Source organism: Sinohyriopsis cumingii, chromosome 1 (genome assembly GCF_028554795.1).
Source record: "Sinohyriopsis cumingii isolate HCF-2022 chromosome 1, ASM2855479v2, whole genome shotgun sequence".
Taxonomy (NCBI): Eukaryota; Metazoa; Mollusca; class Bivalvia; order Unionida; family Unionidae; genus Sinohyriopsis; species Sinohyriopsis cumingii.
Genome location: NC_142961.1, coordinates 142,545,297 through 142,564,530, shown reverse-complemented (window position 1 = coordinate 142,564,530; position 19,234 = coordinate 142,545,297). Strand labels below are relative to the sequence as shown.

Genomic DNA, 19,234 nt, shown 5'->3' with positions numbered 1-19,234 from the left:
AAGTATCTTACTATAACTAAATTTAAATGGCAATTTACTAAATTGTGATTTCAGATCACTCTATATATCTAAAAGACACTAATGAATATGCACTGGTTTTTAGAGCAACATAATTTCAAGTTGAGCAAGATTCAAGAAATATGGTATTTCAGGCAAAAATGGGGAAGGAAGCAACTGATAAAAAAATGCACAGAAATACTTCTGAAATACCTGGAGCAAAGAAAAAGTAATTTTTGTTCTTAAAGCTGAATGTTCACCAACATTTCTAAATAAACATATGTAAAAGATATGCAAATTTTCAGCTTGAAATAACACAAGGTCAAGAATTTGCAAATATAAAAAAAATGGTCAAAGATATGTGTTTGAATAGTTTCTGTCTAAAGATGGGTTGATTTTTAAATTCTGCACACTTAAATTAAGAAGACATTTTTCATTTTAGGAGTAACATTTAATTTCAACTTGTTGATGACTCAAAGATATGGTATTTCATGCAAAAATGTTTGGGGAGGGGTACTGGTAAAGAAAGCACAGAAATGTTTGGAATTACATGGAATATAGAATTCTTAAAGCTGAATATCAAAAATTTGCAAAAAGTGATCAAAGACCAATATTCAAAATGGCGGATGCTGCACATGTTCAAAACTTCGTCAATTTATGACAAAAGTTATCATAAAGATGGTTTCATGTTTTAATTAAGCATTCAAATTATGGAGAAAACATCATATTTGATGTAACATTTCTTTCAACTTTTGTCTGACCGAAAAATATGGTATTTCATACACACAATTATTTTTTTTTTGGGGGGTGGGGGTGGGTGTGTCTGGTAAAATAGTATAAAGTTATGCATTTGCAAAAATTGTCCAAAGACCAATATTATCGGTATGAACTTTTACAATGGTGGCCAGTTACTAAACTAGGTGAAGAAAAGATGTCAGCTTTATCATCACAATATATAGGGTAATATAAATATATTTTCAGCATGCATAGTTTTCTTTGTGTTCAACATGCAAAGCTTTCCTTGTGACATCACAGCAGGCAACATTCAATTCAGCATGTACTGTGTCACACGTTTAGGTTGACCTCATCCACAAATGTCCATGTACTTTAACATTGACCATTGCCATGTGTTTTGGGGGGTGTAAATAATGACCTTCCAAAGGAATATAGATGTAGGATCCCCAAAAATTGAATAATCACCATTTAAAGATATGTGTAATCAGATTCTAAGAAAATGACACTTGTTACTGAAGTAGTTGATAATGAATGCATGACTGACCTGTGTGACGTTAACCATAATATATGTAAGAGATACACCAGACCTGCAGATAATCCAGGTAATCACAAGGAAAGACATTTAACACATCAAAAAAGTCCAAAGCACAATACAAGTCAGTTAAAATTTGACAATGAAGCCAAATTTGAGAAAATGGAAGTTGTGGGTGAAGTAGACAGAGTAATCAATAAATGCAATCATAAAATGGAAGTTGTGGGTGAAGTAGACAGAGTAATCAATAAATGCAACTAGAAAATGGAAGTTGTGTGTGAAGTGGACAGAGTAATCAATAAATGCAATCATAAAATGGAAATTGTGGGTGAAGTAGATAGAGTAATCAATAAATCCAACTAGAAAATGGAAGTTGTGGGTGAAGTGGACAGAGTAATCAATAAATGCAATCATAAAATGGAAGTTGTGTGTGAAGTGGACAGAGTAATCAATAAATGCAGTCAGAAAATTGAAGCTGTGGGTGAAGTAGACAGTAATCAATACGATGTTAGTCCACACCGAAACACACTACATAGCGCTGTTGCTTAGGCTGTAAGACACTGACGCCCAAAACATAAATATCAGCGTCAAGGTCTTACATGTAGGACTACTTTGTTCGAAGTACCTATTGTACGTGGAAAGAAACTGAACTTGAAATAACTTGAGGTCAAGAATTTGCAAAGGGTTACTCTGCTAGTACCATTTTTTTATAAGTCTATGGTACAACTCGGCCAGCGTTCGAACCCGAAATCTTCCACATCCGAAGCAGACGCTCTAACCACTTAGATCATCGGAGCGCTCACCCCTAGAGCTGAAAGACCAGTACTAAAAATGGAGGACAGTGTATGTGTTTGAATGCTATTTTTTTTTAAAAGATATAAATATGAATTCATGTGTGAAGTCTGCCCATTCAAAGTATGCAGAAAAATCCATTTTCATATAGTCCTTAATTCTGACAAAATTATCCCGTTGCTATCGAGTTGCAGCAACGGAAACCAACCTTTCAATCTCTCAACAGCATACTCCTCAAATTCTTGCAATGAGATCGTTTCTGCAGGAGGAATATTGTAAAACTGTAGATTGTGTTCTAATGATGGATCTTGTATACCATCATTTAAATTCTTTACTATTCTAGATCTGCCTTTATTTCTCGACGGCTTTGCAATTTCCATCTTTCAACTCAGACCCTAAACTCCCGCCAAATTTGAATGATTAAAGTTCCGGTTGTTATAAAAATGCAATCAGTAAACACAAATGTTAAATCCAAGGCGTCTTAATGATTTAGCACATGTTTCAGACTGATTTCCTACTATAAAAATATAGGCGGCAAAGAGTGATTTTACTAAAATCGTAAAGACAGGGCAAAGACGTACCAATCCATCACGTAGACATATTAAATTGACGATAGTGGCAAATATTTTCTACTGATACAAATTTCATAAAAAATAAAGACATACAAATTTAAAATGTTTTCTTTGTCTAAATGTTAATCGTTCTTTTCTTTAAATATATATTTTCATCTAGTTGTGTTAAATATTAAATAATGCATTTTGTCAAAACAATAGAATCTTCCAATCATTCTTTGTAAAATGTTTTATCTCATTTAAAACAGATGCAGAAAGTTACTCATGAGTATACAGTTTATATGCACATGTAGTAATTTTTGAAACAAAAGCAAAGACAGTGCAGAGATGTTGTATACTTACTATACTATACTAGAAAATACATACAAATTTTATGTAAATAAATATATAAGAATTAGGCAAATTTGCTTTGTCTATATTTTAATCATTATATTTTTTAAATAATTCAGTATTTTGATATATGTGATTTACTCTCTCTTTCTTATTGACCTTGAAAAATGGAAGAAGACATGCAAAGGCACACAAAGACGGTACAGAGACATTATATACTTACAAGACTGGAAAATATTTACTGTTAATATGGTAGTGATGGAAAATGGTAGTGAAGTGCTACTGTAACACGTCAATACATGTTACAATCACAAGTGCTACTGTAACACGTCAATACATGTTACAATCACAAGTGCTACTGTAACACATCAATACATGTTACAATCACAAGTAGCAAAGGAAACAGAGGCTACCTTTAAAACAGTTAACATAGTGGCTGTACAAGGATGATTTCAGAATTTGATTATACAATACAATATATATATTATTCAGTGATAAGGATCTTTTCCATTTATATCTACTCTATTCCCAATTGTATCTTTATACAAATATTTGATTATTGAGCAAAACAACATCCCCAACTCCAAACTTGCCTGTTATGAACCAGTACATGAAAGAGATAATTATCCAATTATTTGTATACAGATATTCAGAATAGACATACCTGCAGTTTAATATAAAATTATTAAAGGTGTGTGGCCATCAAATTAAGTCTGATAAACAATTGATCCAATACTAACTGCGTTAACACTGCGATAACAGAGTCAATAAATCTTTACCCCGTCTTTGCACATCTTAAACTGTCTTTGTGCATTATATTTGTCATGTGATATCTTCAATGACCAGTGCTTAATTTTTTATGCTTAATGGTTTAGGAGTGCATGTATATAAAAAAAAGTTAGTGACTAAGAAATTAATACAGGTATTACAGAAAAGTTGTCATTAATGCAAAAGAAAATGGGAAAAGGAAGTGTTGTAAAAAAGTAGGGTAAATGACTTTGATTGCCGATTGTTAATGCAGCACTGAAAGTACTCCGAGTATAAACTGCATTATTACAGTTCAAAAAAAGAAAAGTGATGAGAGGCTTATTTAAAAGCAAGTGTGTATAAATTGTGAAATTGTATTATTATTATTATTATTATTATTATTTTAAAGCGGTCCTTTTTAACCCGAGCCTTTTCCGTCATGGTCCTTTCTGACCTGACACCCGTCTTTGCAATGTCTTTGCCCGTTTTTGTGCGTCTTTTGCGATTAATAGTACAACTCGCAAAGAGTATGGTAAACAGGTCCAACACATAGATTGGTAAACCTTTGGATGTTATCGTATGAATTGTCAGAGTCACAAGTTTGAGATCCAATTTCTGATTTAAAAAAAACAACAAAAAAACTAAACAATACAAAACAGAGATGTCTTCAGTAATTCCCAGCTCCGTTTTAGCAATAGGCTGGATTCCTTTTGTAGTACTTATCGTTGTAAGTGAAGAAGTTTAGTTAATTAATGCGTCTTAGTTTTGCTATCGATTTTATTTATATGAACCAGTGGCTTTTTCACGTGCTGGATTCGCAACCCAAATCGAAAGAGCCGCTACCTTGATGTGTAATTTGGCAAACACTATTTCATTTGTCACAACACGAAAATAACTTACTTAACTTGCTGTACTGTAAAACACCAAGTCATCTTATTCGCAAAGGACAATTTGTTTTCCATCAGATGCATCGAGCCTATCGCTTTCAGTAAAGATTACAGGCCAAATTTAAAAAATTCATCTTAGGCTAATAAATATGGTAATTTTGAGAAGGTCAGAGCATCAGAAATAACAAATTAACAAATGAAGTATACCCCTTTTCATGGTTTTTGCTCAAAGCAAGTGCAAACAACTTATTTTATTGCCTGCAAAACAAAAAGAATTCTCCAAAAAGTGAGCATTCTTTGTACAGTGTATATATTGAGAAAACAAATCCAGTAATGGAAAGTTTTTTTGGGTTAATTAATGAAGCAGTCACTAGAGAATATAATCAGACTGTTCTTGAGGCATAATTTACAAATGTCTGGTATATAAAAGGAAATTTATGGGAAAATGTGCCTTGGCCAGTCCAGAATTTGCAGCTTTAATTACAAAGAATTTACAGTTATGAGTGTATGTCCAATCCAAAAGCTTTATTATGTGTAAAAAAAATTTTTATGCATGTTTTATTCATGTGAAAGTGAACAAAAGGGATTGGTAACATCTGCCTCCTTACTTTTCAAAAGAAATCTATAAGAACCATGTAACAAGACAGTCCAGATATTTATTCCTTTTAAATGTCTACCTGTATTAGAATTTGTTTGGACTAATTCATTTAAAAATAGTGTTTTTATGACTGAAAGTTTACAAAAAATATTTATTTGTCTCTAATATTTCCTGTGAAAAGTTAAATACGGTACTGTATATACTTTTTATTTTTATTTATTTATTTTGCACTTGCTTTATTGCATAGTTGGATTGTGCTGGCATTTGTTGTCATAATAATATTAACTTATTAACTGCAGCGCCCTCTAGTTACATTATCGCTACTTTCAGTTACTATCAGCACCAAAAAACACACAGAGATACACATGTATTTACATGTTGTCATTGAATATATCGGAGTACACACAAGAATTGTGATTTGTTTTTGTTTATATAGAAATAAAAAGCAAAATAAAATATTATTTATGTGATTTTATATGAATTATATACTTTTTCCCTATTTTTAGCTAAATTCATGTAATGGCATCACTTGGTCGTACTTGATTTGACAGGCATGATAAACAGAGGCTCGTATTAATACATACACAGAATGAAAGTAAAAATAATAAAAAGTATTCGCGAACATGATATTATCTATTTACTTTAACTTTTGAATAATATGAATGAAACCAATTTACACCATCCATTCTGGAGATTACCTCAGTTCCAGAATGATCAGTCTTTATCATACCACCTTGGTTCTGAAGGGAACAATGAGCTGTTTATGATACCTGTTCAGTAAAGTACAGCAGATTGACGAGTGCTATAATTAGGAGAAAAGCAAATAATTCATATCAAAATTGCTTGAATAATATTTTATTTTGCTCTGTATTACTATTCAAACAAAAACAAATCATATTTCCTGTGTGTACACTGATATATACACAGAGAACATTCAAATACATGTGTATTTTGGTTTTTCAGTGTATTTCGGTGTTTATAGTAACTCTTAAGTTACATCATTTCTGTTCAATAGCTACAATGTCATTGCGTTGATATAGTCAAGGCTACAAATTCATCTTATACCTTGAAGTGGAGCAAATAAAACTGTTTTCAAAGACAAAAAGATGACACCAGTAAAAAATATACTTCTGCTATTCACATACGCTGGCATGCACTCGCATTTGCTTTTACACATCAGTTATTTTAAAAATGAAAGCATAATGGACATAAAAAGAAATACAGAAAAAATAATCATTTCATTCATTGACCTAATCATTTCATTCATTGATTTAGAATTTCTAACCTGACTGATGCCAAGTGGTCCCTAACACTGTTGAATAATTTGTATTCAACGCAAATCAAAGATCCCAACGTAAAGAAGCAGTCAAGACTGTTCTCTGTCCATTTATAGTTTTTAGAATAGTCTATTTCAGCAAAAATTTGTAAGCTATATGCAATATTTGCAATGTTTAGTTTTAATATTTCTAATAAAAATTGAATGAATAAATAGGAGGAAATATTGTATACACATATTCAAACAAATATAAATAAAAAATTTACTTAGTTACTGAGATTTTCAAAGATGTTGAACTACATCACATCTGTTGCTTGAATATAAAGAGCAAATATGGTGACTGTGTTGCTAAAGAAACTCCTCTCATTTGATTAAATATGCCAAGAAGTTGACAGTGTTTGAGATACCCAGGCAATAATCAGGTTAGATATTATAAATCATTGAGTAAAAATACTGATCTTTGTACATTTTTCATATCCTTGGTGCCTTTTCTTTTTTAAAATTGGTGGTGGGGCACAAATAGTTGTGAAGGTGTGAGAATACTAACATTAAAGTTCTGCTTGTCTGGAAGTTTGGCTTTTGATAATATATGGTAAAATGTAATGGTATGTATACTCTAGCCATGACAGATAACATGAGATTTTCTTGGTAATTTGGCAGATTACCCGACAGAACGTGTGAAGACTATAAATGCTATTTTACTCATGTCTTTTGTGAAATTTGGCAGTAGTGGTGTTAAATAAGAAGACTGCTTAATTTGTTTAAAGATATGTATGCAATATCTTAAGAGATTTTGATAATATGCTGAAAAAGCTCTAGGTGTAAATCACACCCGGCTGCTTTGTTGATAAATATAGGAACATTTTATTACCCCATGCACAAAGTAGGGGTACTAATACAGGGCTCAGAATTAGCAGTAGTCCGCTAGTCTGAGGCTATTAGATTTCCTGCTAAACTAATAACTTTTATAATGTTAATAGTCCGATGGGCTAGTAAGTTTTGGTTATTAACAGTCAGCGTTTGTTTATGCCATACCCTAATAAAGACTTGATTTCAGCAGATGTTCTGTAGAATCAACGCAGTGGCCATTGTAAACACAGTCATACAATATTAGCATGAGAAGATGAAGTCAATTTTTGCCTCAGAGAGGTGCGTTTCTATAAGAAGAAGCCATCCAATTTTGTGCATTTCGCTTAACAGCGCAAATTATGGTCCTGTCATTAACAATGGAAGTTTGGTAATTGATCCTAATTAATCTGATAACAAATGAAAAAATGATGTGGTATTATGCTTCATTCACTCGACCACAGTAACAAACTACAAAGCCGTATACCACACAAAAGAACTATTCAAAGAAATTAGTTTGCATGTGTTTTTGTTTAAGGTTGTTATTTTTTGCTCGCTCTCCAAATGCTCCAACAGTCACAAACTACATATTCTACATTGCATCTAAATTAATTATAAGAATTAGATCAGTTTATTACGATTACATTATTGATACATCCTTTCCATACAACTATTTGTCTATGATGATAAGAATAGTTTTTATAGTTTTTCCCTTACAAGAGTGAACAAATAATTGAATACACGTGAAGATATCCAAGCAGAATGCTGTACATTTGTTGGAAATTAAAATCTCTGAGCATGGGCATTTTAGATTGTAACATTTTCTGCCCTATTATTAATTTAAACAATACATTGAGGTCCGATTAATTAGGAGCAATTACCAAACTTATGCTATTAATGATGAGACCATAATTGGAGCTGTTAAATACAGTGCATCGCATCAGATGGCCTCGTTTGATGGGAATACACCTTTTCCAAGCTGAAACTAACATTATCTTTTGATGCTAATATTTTATAACAGTGTTTACAATAGCCTCTGCTTTGATCATGCAGAACATCCACTGAAGTCAAGTCTTAGGGAGAGGCCATTTAATTTAGAGGGGGGGGGGACAAAGGCATGTGTTTCTTGCTCTGACTTTCTTATATAAAGGACACTGTGCCATTTCTTTTCTTACTTTAAATAATTTGCATCAGCTATACTGTGATATCTCTTAGTTCAAAATGAGGCACAATTCCCTCCTTATTAGACAGGCAAAATGTGGCATTTTATAGGTGTTCAGCCACTGGAAAAAAAGCAAAAGTTGAATGAAAATGACCTAAAAGAGAGGACTAATTCTTATGATAAGGAAAAGTGTAATTGAACATTTCAGAAGACATGGACAAAAGATACGGAATGTTATGCGGCATAACTGGTATATGTAATTTGCAAAAACAAACACAGAGAAAACATCCAGTTTTGTTACAGGTTGTTTGAACATTAAAATTGAATCGGTAAATGTACATGAAGGCTGTGGGCAACACAAAAGAGTTAAGAGAGAAAAGCAGCTATGCAGATACCTCCAGAAGAATTGGCCGCTGGTAAGATCTTGGAAAGTTTAAATGGAATGTGTTTGACTGGCTCGTTAATTTCTTTAGAAATGCACATGCTATCATTAAGAACAGAACACCCATCACTGATTTTGTATGTGTCAGCTGGATGAGATGAAAGGATTTGATGTTGGAGAGACTTACAGGAATGATAAACAGGTTGTTACATTTATTCACTACATGGCTGAAAGCGAAAGACAGAAATTTGTCAAAGGTGTGAATGAAGTAAGGTTTCTTGCAATAGTGTGCAACGGTTGTACTGACAGTTCAGTTCAGGAGCACAGGGTCTCATATTGTTGCTTACAATTGACCTGTCATACATGTACTATATAATAACTACTGATATAGTACATGTATGACAGATCAGTTGTAAGCAACAATATGAGCCCATGTGTTCAGGATTAGGAAATTGTATATATAAGAATTTGCAAAGGAGGAGAGATTAAATTATCATTTCTAGCAATTGATAGTGTAGAGGAGGTAGATGCTGAAGGGATCCTGAAGATGATCACCACTGCACTGGATAATGTTGGAATCGCTAATTGGCAGAACAAGATTGTTGCATTTGGTAGTGACGGAGCAAGTGTAATGATGGACAAAAATGCTGGAGTGGTTATCTAAACTGAAAAGTATCCAACCAGCTTTACAGAGTATTCACTGCTTTGCACACCAGCTTGAGTTGGCATCTAAAGATGTAGTGACAAAAACCTCCTGTTACACAAAGATGAATACTCTTTTGATGGGACTGCCAAGAAAGTAAATATGCATGTTTCCTATTGCACTGGTTTTAAAACAACAGTGCAAAACTGGTGCAAAACCAGCCTAAGCACTTCTGGAATCTACTGATTCATTTTTCAATGGTAGCCACAAAAGAATAATTACAACACCACAATCATAACAACACAAAAACATGAGTACTTAAGAAAGTTAACACTGTTTGCTGTAAATAAGTAAAATTAATCACAGAGTACAAGTTGAACGATGTTAATTGTTGTTATTTCGTAGTGCTAGGCAAGAGAGGCTATAACAACCAATCCCACTAAAAATTATAATGTACACCATAAACAAAATTAAACCATTGTATATGAATTGGTTTATCAGATTTATGACAACAGGGTTGAAAGAAAATATCACAAAGCTTTATTGTAAATCTTTGTTTCCTCTATAAAACAATTTTATTTTGAAAAAATCATATCATTTGCTATGCTGTAGTTGGTCACATAAACAGTTTATGCTGTATCATGGTTTAGTTTATAATGCTGTACTTTCGTATTATGGCTCAGGACATGGCATGGTCTGTAGCTATGGAGTCCCAAAACCACATTACAGTGAGTGAGAGCTGTATTCATTTATGTAGTCATAAATGTGGATGAAGCAAGTTAACTACCAGCACAATACTGGTAATAAGATGTTTAATGGTGCTACTGGTAGCTACATCACTGTTTGAAAATAACGTTCATCAAAAACCGTTTCATCACAATTGTTGTGTAACTCAGTCCATTTTAGTCGTTCTGCAGTCGTAGAATAAATATTGTAATATTTGAGTACATGATGTATTTTCAGCTGATTTTGGTGTTTTCCATCGGCTACATCAAGTATTTCACCAGCAAACATGACAGTGAGTTATCAACAACCATCACCGCTATTATAGCCCTGAGCATCACCCTTCTGACCACAGGACTAATCCCAGTAGATGTCTTTCTGGTCTCTTACATGAAAGAATCAAATGGAACTTTCAAGGTACGAGTAAAATGGATCTATATATGCAATAGTCTCTTTTGAAAATGTGAAAAAGATTACAAAGTAGACGAACACCCCTCATGATAAAATTAGTAAAAACAGAAATACATGTCAGCATAGGAATGATGTTAATAGTTCAAAGTGTATAAATTGGACATTGTTTGAACTTTACTTTCAATTTTGGTACCATATGGTCATTTTTGTGCTTACGTGCCATTAAACATTAATTCATGCACACGAACATGCTACGGAATGTACTCGCTAATGAGTCACACGTGTTGACACCATTTTTCAACAAGTGATAGGCTATACATGGAGGCCAGTATATTTGATGGAGGAAGAATCAGGGAAGACCACAGGATGAACAACTGACCAATGGGAAGCTGATGGCAGGTTTTCTCACATACCTACATTTGTCAAGCCAAGACTCGGACTCATGCAGACAGAGGTGAGATGTGTGTGATTTCTAAAAGGCAAGCGCCTTGGAACATTTGCCCTTCATGGCCCCTTATGAGTCAGTTCTAAATGCAGAGAACATGGACCTTGATCAGTCAGGCTGGCACATTATGCACTGGTAGATTGGACTGAATATATGCAGTAGGTGTAGAAGTTGGAAGGCATCTCATGTGCTACCATTGCAAAGCAAGCTTTGTATGGGGCTTCATGCTGTGAATCTTAAACGTGTGTTAGTTAGATGTTAGGTACAAGTGTGTTCCATTGCAGTAACATGTCATTGTAGGGTGAACATTAATTATTTATCTTATTTATTTATGTTTTGAGCGATTTGGTATTTATCTAAATAATACATTTAAACTATTTTTCTTTGAGAAACATTATTGGTTTGTTTAATAAATGGATGTCACACATCATTTGGTGGATTAATTTAAGTTGTGGCGTGTTCTCTGTTAATAAGCAAGTTTTGAAGTTACAGATTTTAGCACTAGGCTAAGAGTATGTCTCCAGAATTTGAAATACGTGAACAGGATTTTGCCACTACTGTACAGTGGTTAAGGAGATGCAACTTTATAGGAAGTGATAAATGAAAGGATGTGGAGGTGTACCCTCCCATTTGCTGGGTGGATACAGTCACCCCTATTTAAAACAGTTTTTTATCAGTATGTTTCATCCACTGTTTAGCTGAATCCTGGCTGCAAGACAATCATATTATTCAAAACCCGGATAGGTCTCATCAGTACAGTTGTCACATGATCTAACATTTAGCAAAACCAGCTGCATCAGTGGCACCAGAGACAAAGGCGTATATAAACCTCTCACTGACACGATAAAGTGATTATTTGAAGAAATGTATCAACCAGATCTAGTCCTTCTGATATTACAATAGTAACGAAACCGGTCAGGGACTGGAGGTTACTAGATCCCCACAGCCGATCCTTTCAGTCATCATTTTGTAACAATTAATATTTAATCAGAAGTGAAGGCAACCATTGTGGGATACCAATCTGACAGATCTCAAAACTGCCAAGAGCCTGATGAATCTTTACGGAAGTGCATCAGCACTTTTATTCAACTCCTCCGCAGCCACAGTGATTAGAAGAGATGTAAACACTAACAAAACGAGAAAATGTGACATTTCTGTTTCAGAATAAATTGTATAAGGTCCCCTCAAAAGCCCATCATAAAGCCTGCTTTATCATGGTATTGTATGGGTTGTTTTCACAGCATTTCACAAGTCAAGCAGTGTGTATATTTTGTAGTAATGTTAAATATGGATGTTATTATAATATTAATCTTAGTTGATCATGCAAAAATGTAATTTAATGTGTGTTTTGGTATTGTCCTTTATATTGGTCATATTGGCCCATATCTTGTGATCTCTCTGTGTTGCATTGGGCTGATATAACCAGGCTTGGACCAGTACGACCAAACTTGGACAAATATAACCAGGCATGGGCTGATATAACCAGACTCGGACTGATATTGCCATACTTGGGCCAGTATGACTACCTTGAATGTCACAACTTAATTTTGTAATATAATGTTTGGCTTAGAAATAGGTGAGTACTGGACAGCCTTTAATGAGGTGCCTGATAAACATAATGAAGCCAGTGAAGGATAGCATTTATTATTAAATAATTGATACAAATGATTAAGTCAATAAAATTATGAATATGACTGAAATTTCAAACTCCAGCATAAGAGCACGCATTTAAGAAAAGCAATTACAAATATGTTTCTGTTGATAGGAATATTAATTCATTGTTAACAACTATTTTCTCAACAGGCTTGGGCTGTAGATAATGAAGTAAGAAATTACATAGAGAGATCTGTGCTGTATGGATATTACAGTAAGTAATTTAATGTACCTTTTATGTATATATATATATAAAGAATACAAGTCATATGGCAAATAACAATCCTTTCAAGTGAACTGGATCCAGCAAGGGATCACGTGGTTCAGGGATTGTTTAAGGTAAATGTTATAAACTAACAACGAACATTGTGAAACTAGTATCTAGCTAGCTTGAGTGCTTTCAGCTCTTTAATGAGCCTTTTTCAAAGGCAAATACAAAACATAGACAAGACAAAGAAATAAAACAGAAATATGGATATGTTTGTGAAATTTTACATGGCTGTTTCTGCAGGAATTAAACCTTTTAACTTTATTATGTTTCAACTAGTTTATTTCAGCTTGTTGCTGATACTGGAAAATGTTTGTATTGACCTAGAAACTGATGAGCCATAATGACATGTTATTTTATGTAAATTTTTGTAAGCGAAGATTATATCCTGGATATTTCATTGTTATAGTAGTCATAGACTATTAAGCAAATTTAGAGAATTATTTAAAAAGAAATGTGTCATCTGCAAAAGATAATTTTATTTGTGCATGGTTGTCTTTTTCTAGTCTTCTTTGTGTAAGGCAGCGTATCCAGTAAGATTCCTTTTCTTTCCTGGTTTGGGAACTCCAGTTGGGGTTGTAAGCAGTTAACTAGGGCTGGAAAATTATCAACAACTGCCTGCACACTACCTTCAAAACTCGGCCACCTTGTGTGGAATACCTGATGCAAGCGAGTGTGAGAAGCCTCCAACACTGACTGAATAGCCTCAGGCCTACACCTATTATGGGGGAAATATGCAAAATATTTGTACATATTATTCATTATATTCTTGAAACTTGACCATGTATCTAACCTCGTCAGCTGCAGCACCTGTATCAAGAGCTAACATATGTGCAATGCAGTGAGTTGCAAGCAAACCTTTAATAGCCTCCTTCAGCCTGGTAACAACACCACTTTTGCAACCCAACATGACTGCAGCACCATTGCCTGATACACCAGTCAGATTGTCCAGAATAAAACCAAATGACTTAATTAAACCTAACAACTCTGAATATATAGATTCTGCGTTTGTAGTTTGAAGCTGACGAATACCTAGAAATTGTGTAACTGGTTAAACACTACCAGCCAGACTAGTTAAGTACCTAACATAAACAATCAAATTCTGATTTGCTGAAACATCTGTGCTCTCATCAAGCATGATACTGTAAACACAAGATTCCTTGATCTGAGTAACCATCTCATCAACTGTTAATCAGCCAACGACTGCTGAAACTCACTAGTGCTTTTGTGACTGTCATACAATGTGCGCACATCTGCTTTAAGGTCTGAGAGTTGGGTGGTGCCCTGAAATGGAAATAATCATTAATCATTAATTTTTTGTGCCATCCATATTTCATTTATAATTATACATGTTCTACTTATGTTAATTATACATGTTCTAATATACTTATATATATATACTTAACAAAAAATATACATACTTAGCAATAAGTTTTGATTAATGCAGCAATCACAGTGTACAACAGATGTAACATCCCATTAAATATTTTAAGGTTGTACACGTGTTTTTCCCTGTGTTACTGTCATTTAAATCCATAGAATATTACTGTTAACAAGCTATAATATAATATTCTCAATACCTGTGTGATACACAACTGGTGCAGTTTTGGAACAGTTGTATTGGCCAGGTTGTAGTGATCCACAAAGAAAGTGTTCCTCATGGCACTGATAATCGCATTTTTACTTTTACTAATAGCAGCGGTCTTTGCTGCTTCCATAGTCTTTGCATCCCTCATCACCGTTAATGCATAGGTATGACTGTTGTCACCTGAAAAAGTGCATTATCAAATGTAAAATATCTACTTTTCTGAAATCTACAGTATCTCACTCATTTTTTAAATAGAAACATCAGATATTAAGCAAATCTATATTGCGTATATTATTTTCCAAATAATAGTAAGGAACTTTAGTTAATGACATGTTAATTATAAAACCCTGTGATCGTACTTTGCAATGTAAGTGGCGTATAATGCGACAATCAATTTCATGCATTCACTAATTAAATCCCTCCCGGCCCACCTTTATGGCTAGCTGCACAAAGTACATCTTGGTCAACCAGGAGTTTCTGAAATTTATTTTTGCCGTGCTTTACATGCTTTGCTTTTAGTGAATTGCTTCCTAAATCCCAAGAATGGTCACTGAATCCTGTAGAATTTTTCTCAGCAAGCAAAATAGGATCTCTTTTCCCACCAATGAAACTTACACAATTTAACAACTGGCATTAATGTACCGTATATATAAGCATAAATTCACACTCATTTTAGGGATTTTTAGATATAACAAAAAAGGGCATGGTTTATTTGTCAATCAATTGCATGTGCTTTCACTCACTGTAGAACATGCGGTTTCTTTGAAGTATGTCGAAGAGGCTTAAGTCTAACTTTCAACTATTGTATAGAATATGAAATGGGTATATGTGGTGGTGGGGGGGCAAATAAGGCACTCCACATGGAGAAACAGCATATCCTTTTTGAAAATTTCATGTGTAAATAAAATCTGATTAATTTTAATTTAATTTAATTCAGTTAATTTAATTCTTTCACTCCTGTATTTTGAGAAAAATCTGAGAATATTTAGTGAAAATGGTGCTTAAATATACCACAAAAAAACTTCTTGATGTCAAGTCCCAATCTTCAATCTCCTGACTTGGCTTTTGAAAATAAATTAATTTTTGCATGACACGCTAGAATAACTGTACTGTATGGTATTAACTAAATTTATTCAATGACTATTTGAATTCCTTGGGAATTAATTAATTCTTTATGTACATTTGAAACTTCAACACAGAAGGGGCATTTTTCATTCATTGGAACTTATTCAGATTTCTTGCAACTATTTGAATTGATAGGACTTTTAGGAACTAGGAATTCATTCACCATGCTGTAAGTTAATTTAATTCTTTCACTCCTGTATTTTGAGAAATGAATTATTTTTAATTATGCAAAAGTTGTTTGTTTTGCTATTTCTTGTTGCGTAGTTTTGGTCTCTGCAGTCATAACACGGGATTGACAGCAAAAGGAGTGTGTGTGGTTCAGATTTTTAACGTAGCTTTAACAATTTTTCAGTCATATTGCTACGATGTGTGCAGTGTGGCAGTTTATAGTGATGTCTAGCACTGGGGCATCATGCTGCAGACATGTAGCATGATGTCCCACCCAGTCACATTATCCTGACACCAGGCCGACCATTCCTAACACTAACTTCATAATGCTGAGCGCCTAGTGAGGCAGCTGTTAGTACCATTTTTGTAAGTCTTTGGTATGACTTGGCCTGGGTTCTAACCAATAGGCCACCGGAGCGGTGACAGCTAAAGGAAAAGATCAATGAGCAAAATTAACATATATTACTTACCCTGCCTGGATTCATGACACACTCCTTCTTCAAAATATGACAGCCATTTGTAAATGAATTGACGACTTCTGCCTTGATATATCTATATATATATATATATATATATATATATATATATATATATATATATATATATATATATATATATATATTATTTGTGTGTGTGTGTGTATATATATGTATGTATATGTGTATATATATATATATATATATATATATATATATATATATATATATATATATATATATATATATATATATATCACAAAACATCTGCTTTAACTTTGTATCATATCTTAACCATAGATGCACAAGTTTCTAGCTGTCTAGAAATTTTCTGGAATTTTTGACCTGTTCATCATGATGTGGTGTTGCACTTAAAGCATTACTACCATCACTACATGTAGATGATGTTGGACTGCCATTTTTAATATTAGGTTCAGTGACTGTGTTGTCTGATGAATTTGCACTAAATCCAAATGCTGTTAATTTTGTTAATTTACTCTTAGGATGTGACAGTGAACACGTGGTAAACTTTTGTTTACCCATGATAAAGTTTCACTGATGACAGTATATAATTCTGATTGAGATTTTTTCCATTTGCTTTGTATTTATACACAGCAATCAGTACTTCAAAGGTAATCAGTTTTCTCTGAAGTTTCAGCAAAACTATTTTATTGGTATATTTTTAAAAAAAAAAACAACAGAATGATTGGCTGTTAAATTAATTGTAGCTGTTTCTGTTCACGTCTTCAGAGGTCGGTCGAATGTAGGTATAGTCCAGTAGCATGATTGAGTGTATCACAGCATACAGTACTCAGGCCAGATGTCAGCATAAGTGGATTAGGATGTAACAGTGCAAGATGGGTTTGTCAATATGAACAAAGGATTTGTTTATGAAACAGTTAGATTCCAGTGCATTGTGTAGCCAAGTTTGTGGCTTCCTTTCATTGTCCCTTTGAATTTCTCCACTCCAAATCCATGATTGTATGTACAAATTAAACAACCAAAAAGGCTGTTGCCAAAAAAATCGCCAAATGGTATATTTTGTCACCAATAAGGGAAAAAAATTGTAGTTTGAGACAATCCCTGCTTTTAGATTGTACAAATAAGGCTATTAAACTGTTCAAAAGAGAAAAGTTATTAAATGACTTCTCGGAGACTACTTTGTAGAACTGATCAAAATTTGACTGAAAGTATCGTGGCATAAAGGCCTTCTAGTTTTTTATAAATGTGCCATCAAATATGAAAATAGATACAATAAGCACAAATACAGCCACCATTACTAAAACTAAAAAAGAAAAGATTTAAGGACTAATTGAAAACAGCCTAACATAATTTTATCAAATTTGCTTGAAAGCACCCTGACATAATGAACTTTTATATCTATAGATGATGCCAGGTTTTCATCAGATGTATTCCCAGTACCAAATTTGACAGAAAGCATAATGTCATAAAAGGTCCTTCACTATTGGATAAATGTGCCATCAAATATCAATTAAGATACAGAAAGTAGTGAGGTCTTGAAAAGAATTGTTTTCATAACATTTTCAATCAACAGCTTTAGAAACATCCTAATGGGCAAGGTTTCTTGACCAATAGCTCTTGTATTGGGCTGTTAAGCAGATGTCACTTAGGTGAGTGATCTCATGACCACTTGGGCTTCTTGTTTTCATATGAAATTGAAAATTACACCCAGAAGACTAAACTTTAATTACAAAGACAATTTGGCCGAGTGGTCTAAAGCGCTCTTCGTTACGGATCACTGCCATCTCACCTCTGTCTGCGGCGGTTCGAGTCTAAGATTCAGCCAATGTGGGCATGTGAGAAAGCTTGCCAGTAGCTTCTCGTGGGTTGGTGGTTCTTTCCGGGGTTTTCCGGGTTCTTCCTCCACCATGTATAGCCTATCGTGTGCTGAAAAATGGCGTTAAACCCCACAACAACAACAACAACAACAAAGACAATTGTTTCAGGTCTAAAGTTTTAGAATTTGAGATCAACTGAAGTAGATGTAAAGAATCTTTCTCACATTCCCATATGATGATCTTGTTCTCATATTTTCATGAATATGTTTAGTTTGTTCTCATATTTTCATGGATATGTTTAGTTAGTCTCATTTAATCTTAACAGTAAGAATAGACATGATAGTTTTACCTGTTCACTTTTGTATCATTGCACAAGCTGTCCACATTTTTACACAATATTGGGAGCTGTATATTGCCTTTCATTGATATTGTCAGTGATTGTTATGTGAATATTGATATGTGTTCATAACGTCATTTACAGTTATTTATCTTTTGTGTAAACATAACTTTCTGCTCTTGTAATTTGTGGAAATTTTCACAATTTATGCTTACAGAAAACCCCGAGGTTCAGATCTATGCTGTTTGTAGTTTTACATAATTGATACATAAGTCGGTACCGTATATTTCATCTGCATTACAGCACTGTATGGCTTGATCACCTTCTGTCTGTTTGTGTGGCTACCATTGATGTATTTCTTCTATGAAGAGCGGGATGAAGTCTCCACATGCAAGACAGTAAGTAGCAATATGAAATATCCTCATTGCTTAGGAAGAGACTTAGAGGTACAATACACACAAAACAGAGACTTAGAGTACAATACACACAAAACAGAGACTTAGAACTGCAATACACCCAAAACAGTTTGCACAGCATTTTTGCGGTTCATACTCCAGTGAACATAAAATAATAAAAGGTCAATCCTTAAATACAATTCCTGATCATATTAATGTTATCAAAAATAAACTCTGTTACCTCCACAAGCACCTCCTCTCCCCTCAAGGAAAGATGAAAATTTTAGTCTTTCCCACCAGTATATCGTAGGTAAAGGGAAAGAAACTCTACCACAGTACCTCCTTTT

At 33.8% G+C, this 19,234-nt stretch overlaps 2 protein-coding genes across 5 annotated transcripts in view; one reads left to right on the top strand and one right to left on the bottom strand.

The window, feature by feature from the left end:
• The window catches only part of LOC149808047 (DNA primase large subunit-like), a 50,556-nt gene extending 48,099 nt beyond the window's left edge, over positions 1–2,457 (bottom strand). Inside the window, exon 1 of the mRNA XM_089973049.1 lies at positions 2,265–2,457. Within this exon, the coding sequence (XP_089829175.1) occupies positions 2,265–2,436 (172 nt within the window). The 5' untranslated portion in view covers positions 2,437–2,457. The remainder of the gene's footprint in view (positions 1–2,264) is intronic.
• Positions 2,458–4,257: 1,800 nt separating this feature from the next.
• LOC149808046 (putative lysosomal cobalamin transporter) overlaps positions 4,258–19,234 on the top strand; it is an 88,203-nt gene continuing 73,226 nt past the window's right edge. For 3 of the 4 annotated variants that reach the window (XR_016423926.1, XR_016423922.1, XM_089973002.1), the window contains exons 1-4: positions 4,258–4,432; positions 10,463–10,639; positions 12,882–12,945; positions 18,796–18,890. Coding sequence is in view for 2 of the 4 variants with exons in the window: in XM_089973002.1 (XP_089829128.1) it covers positions 4,367–4,432; positions 10,463–10,639; positions 12,882–12,945; positions 18,796–18,890 (402 nt within the window). In the remaining 2 variants the exon portion in view is untranslated. The remainder of the gene's footprint in view (positions 4,433–10,462; positions 10,640–12,881; positions 12,946–18,795; positions 18,891–19,234) is intronic. The other variant, XM_089973016.1, reaches the window with a different exon arrangement.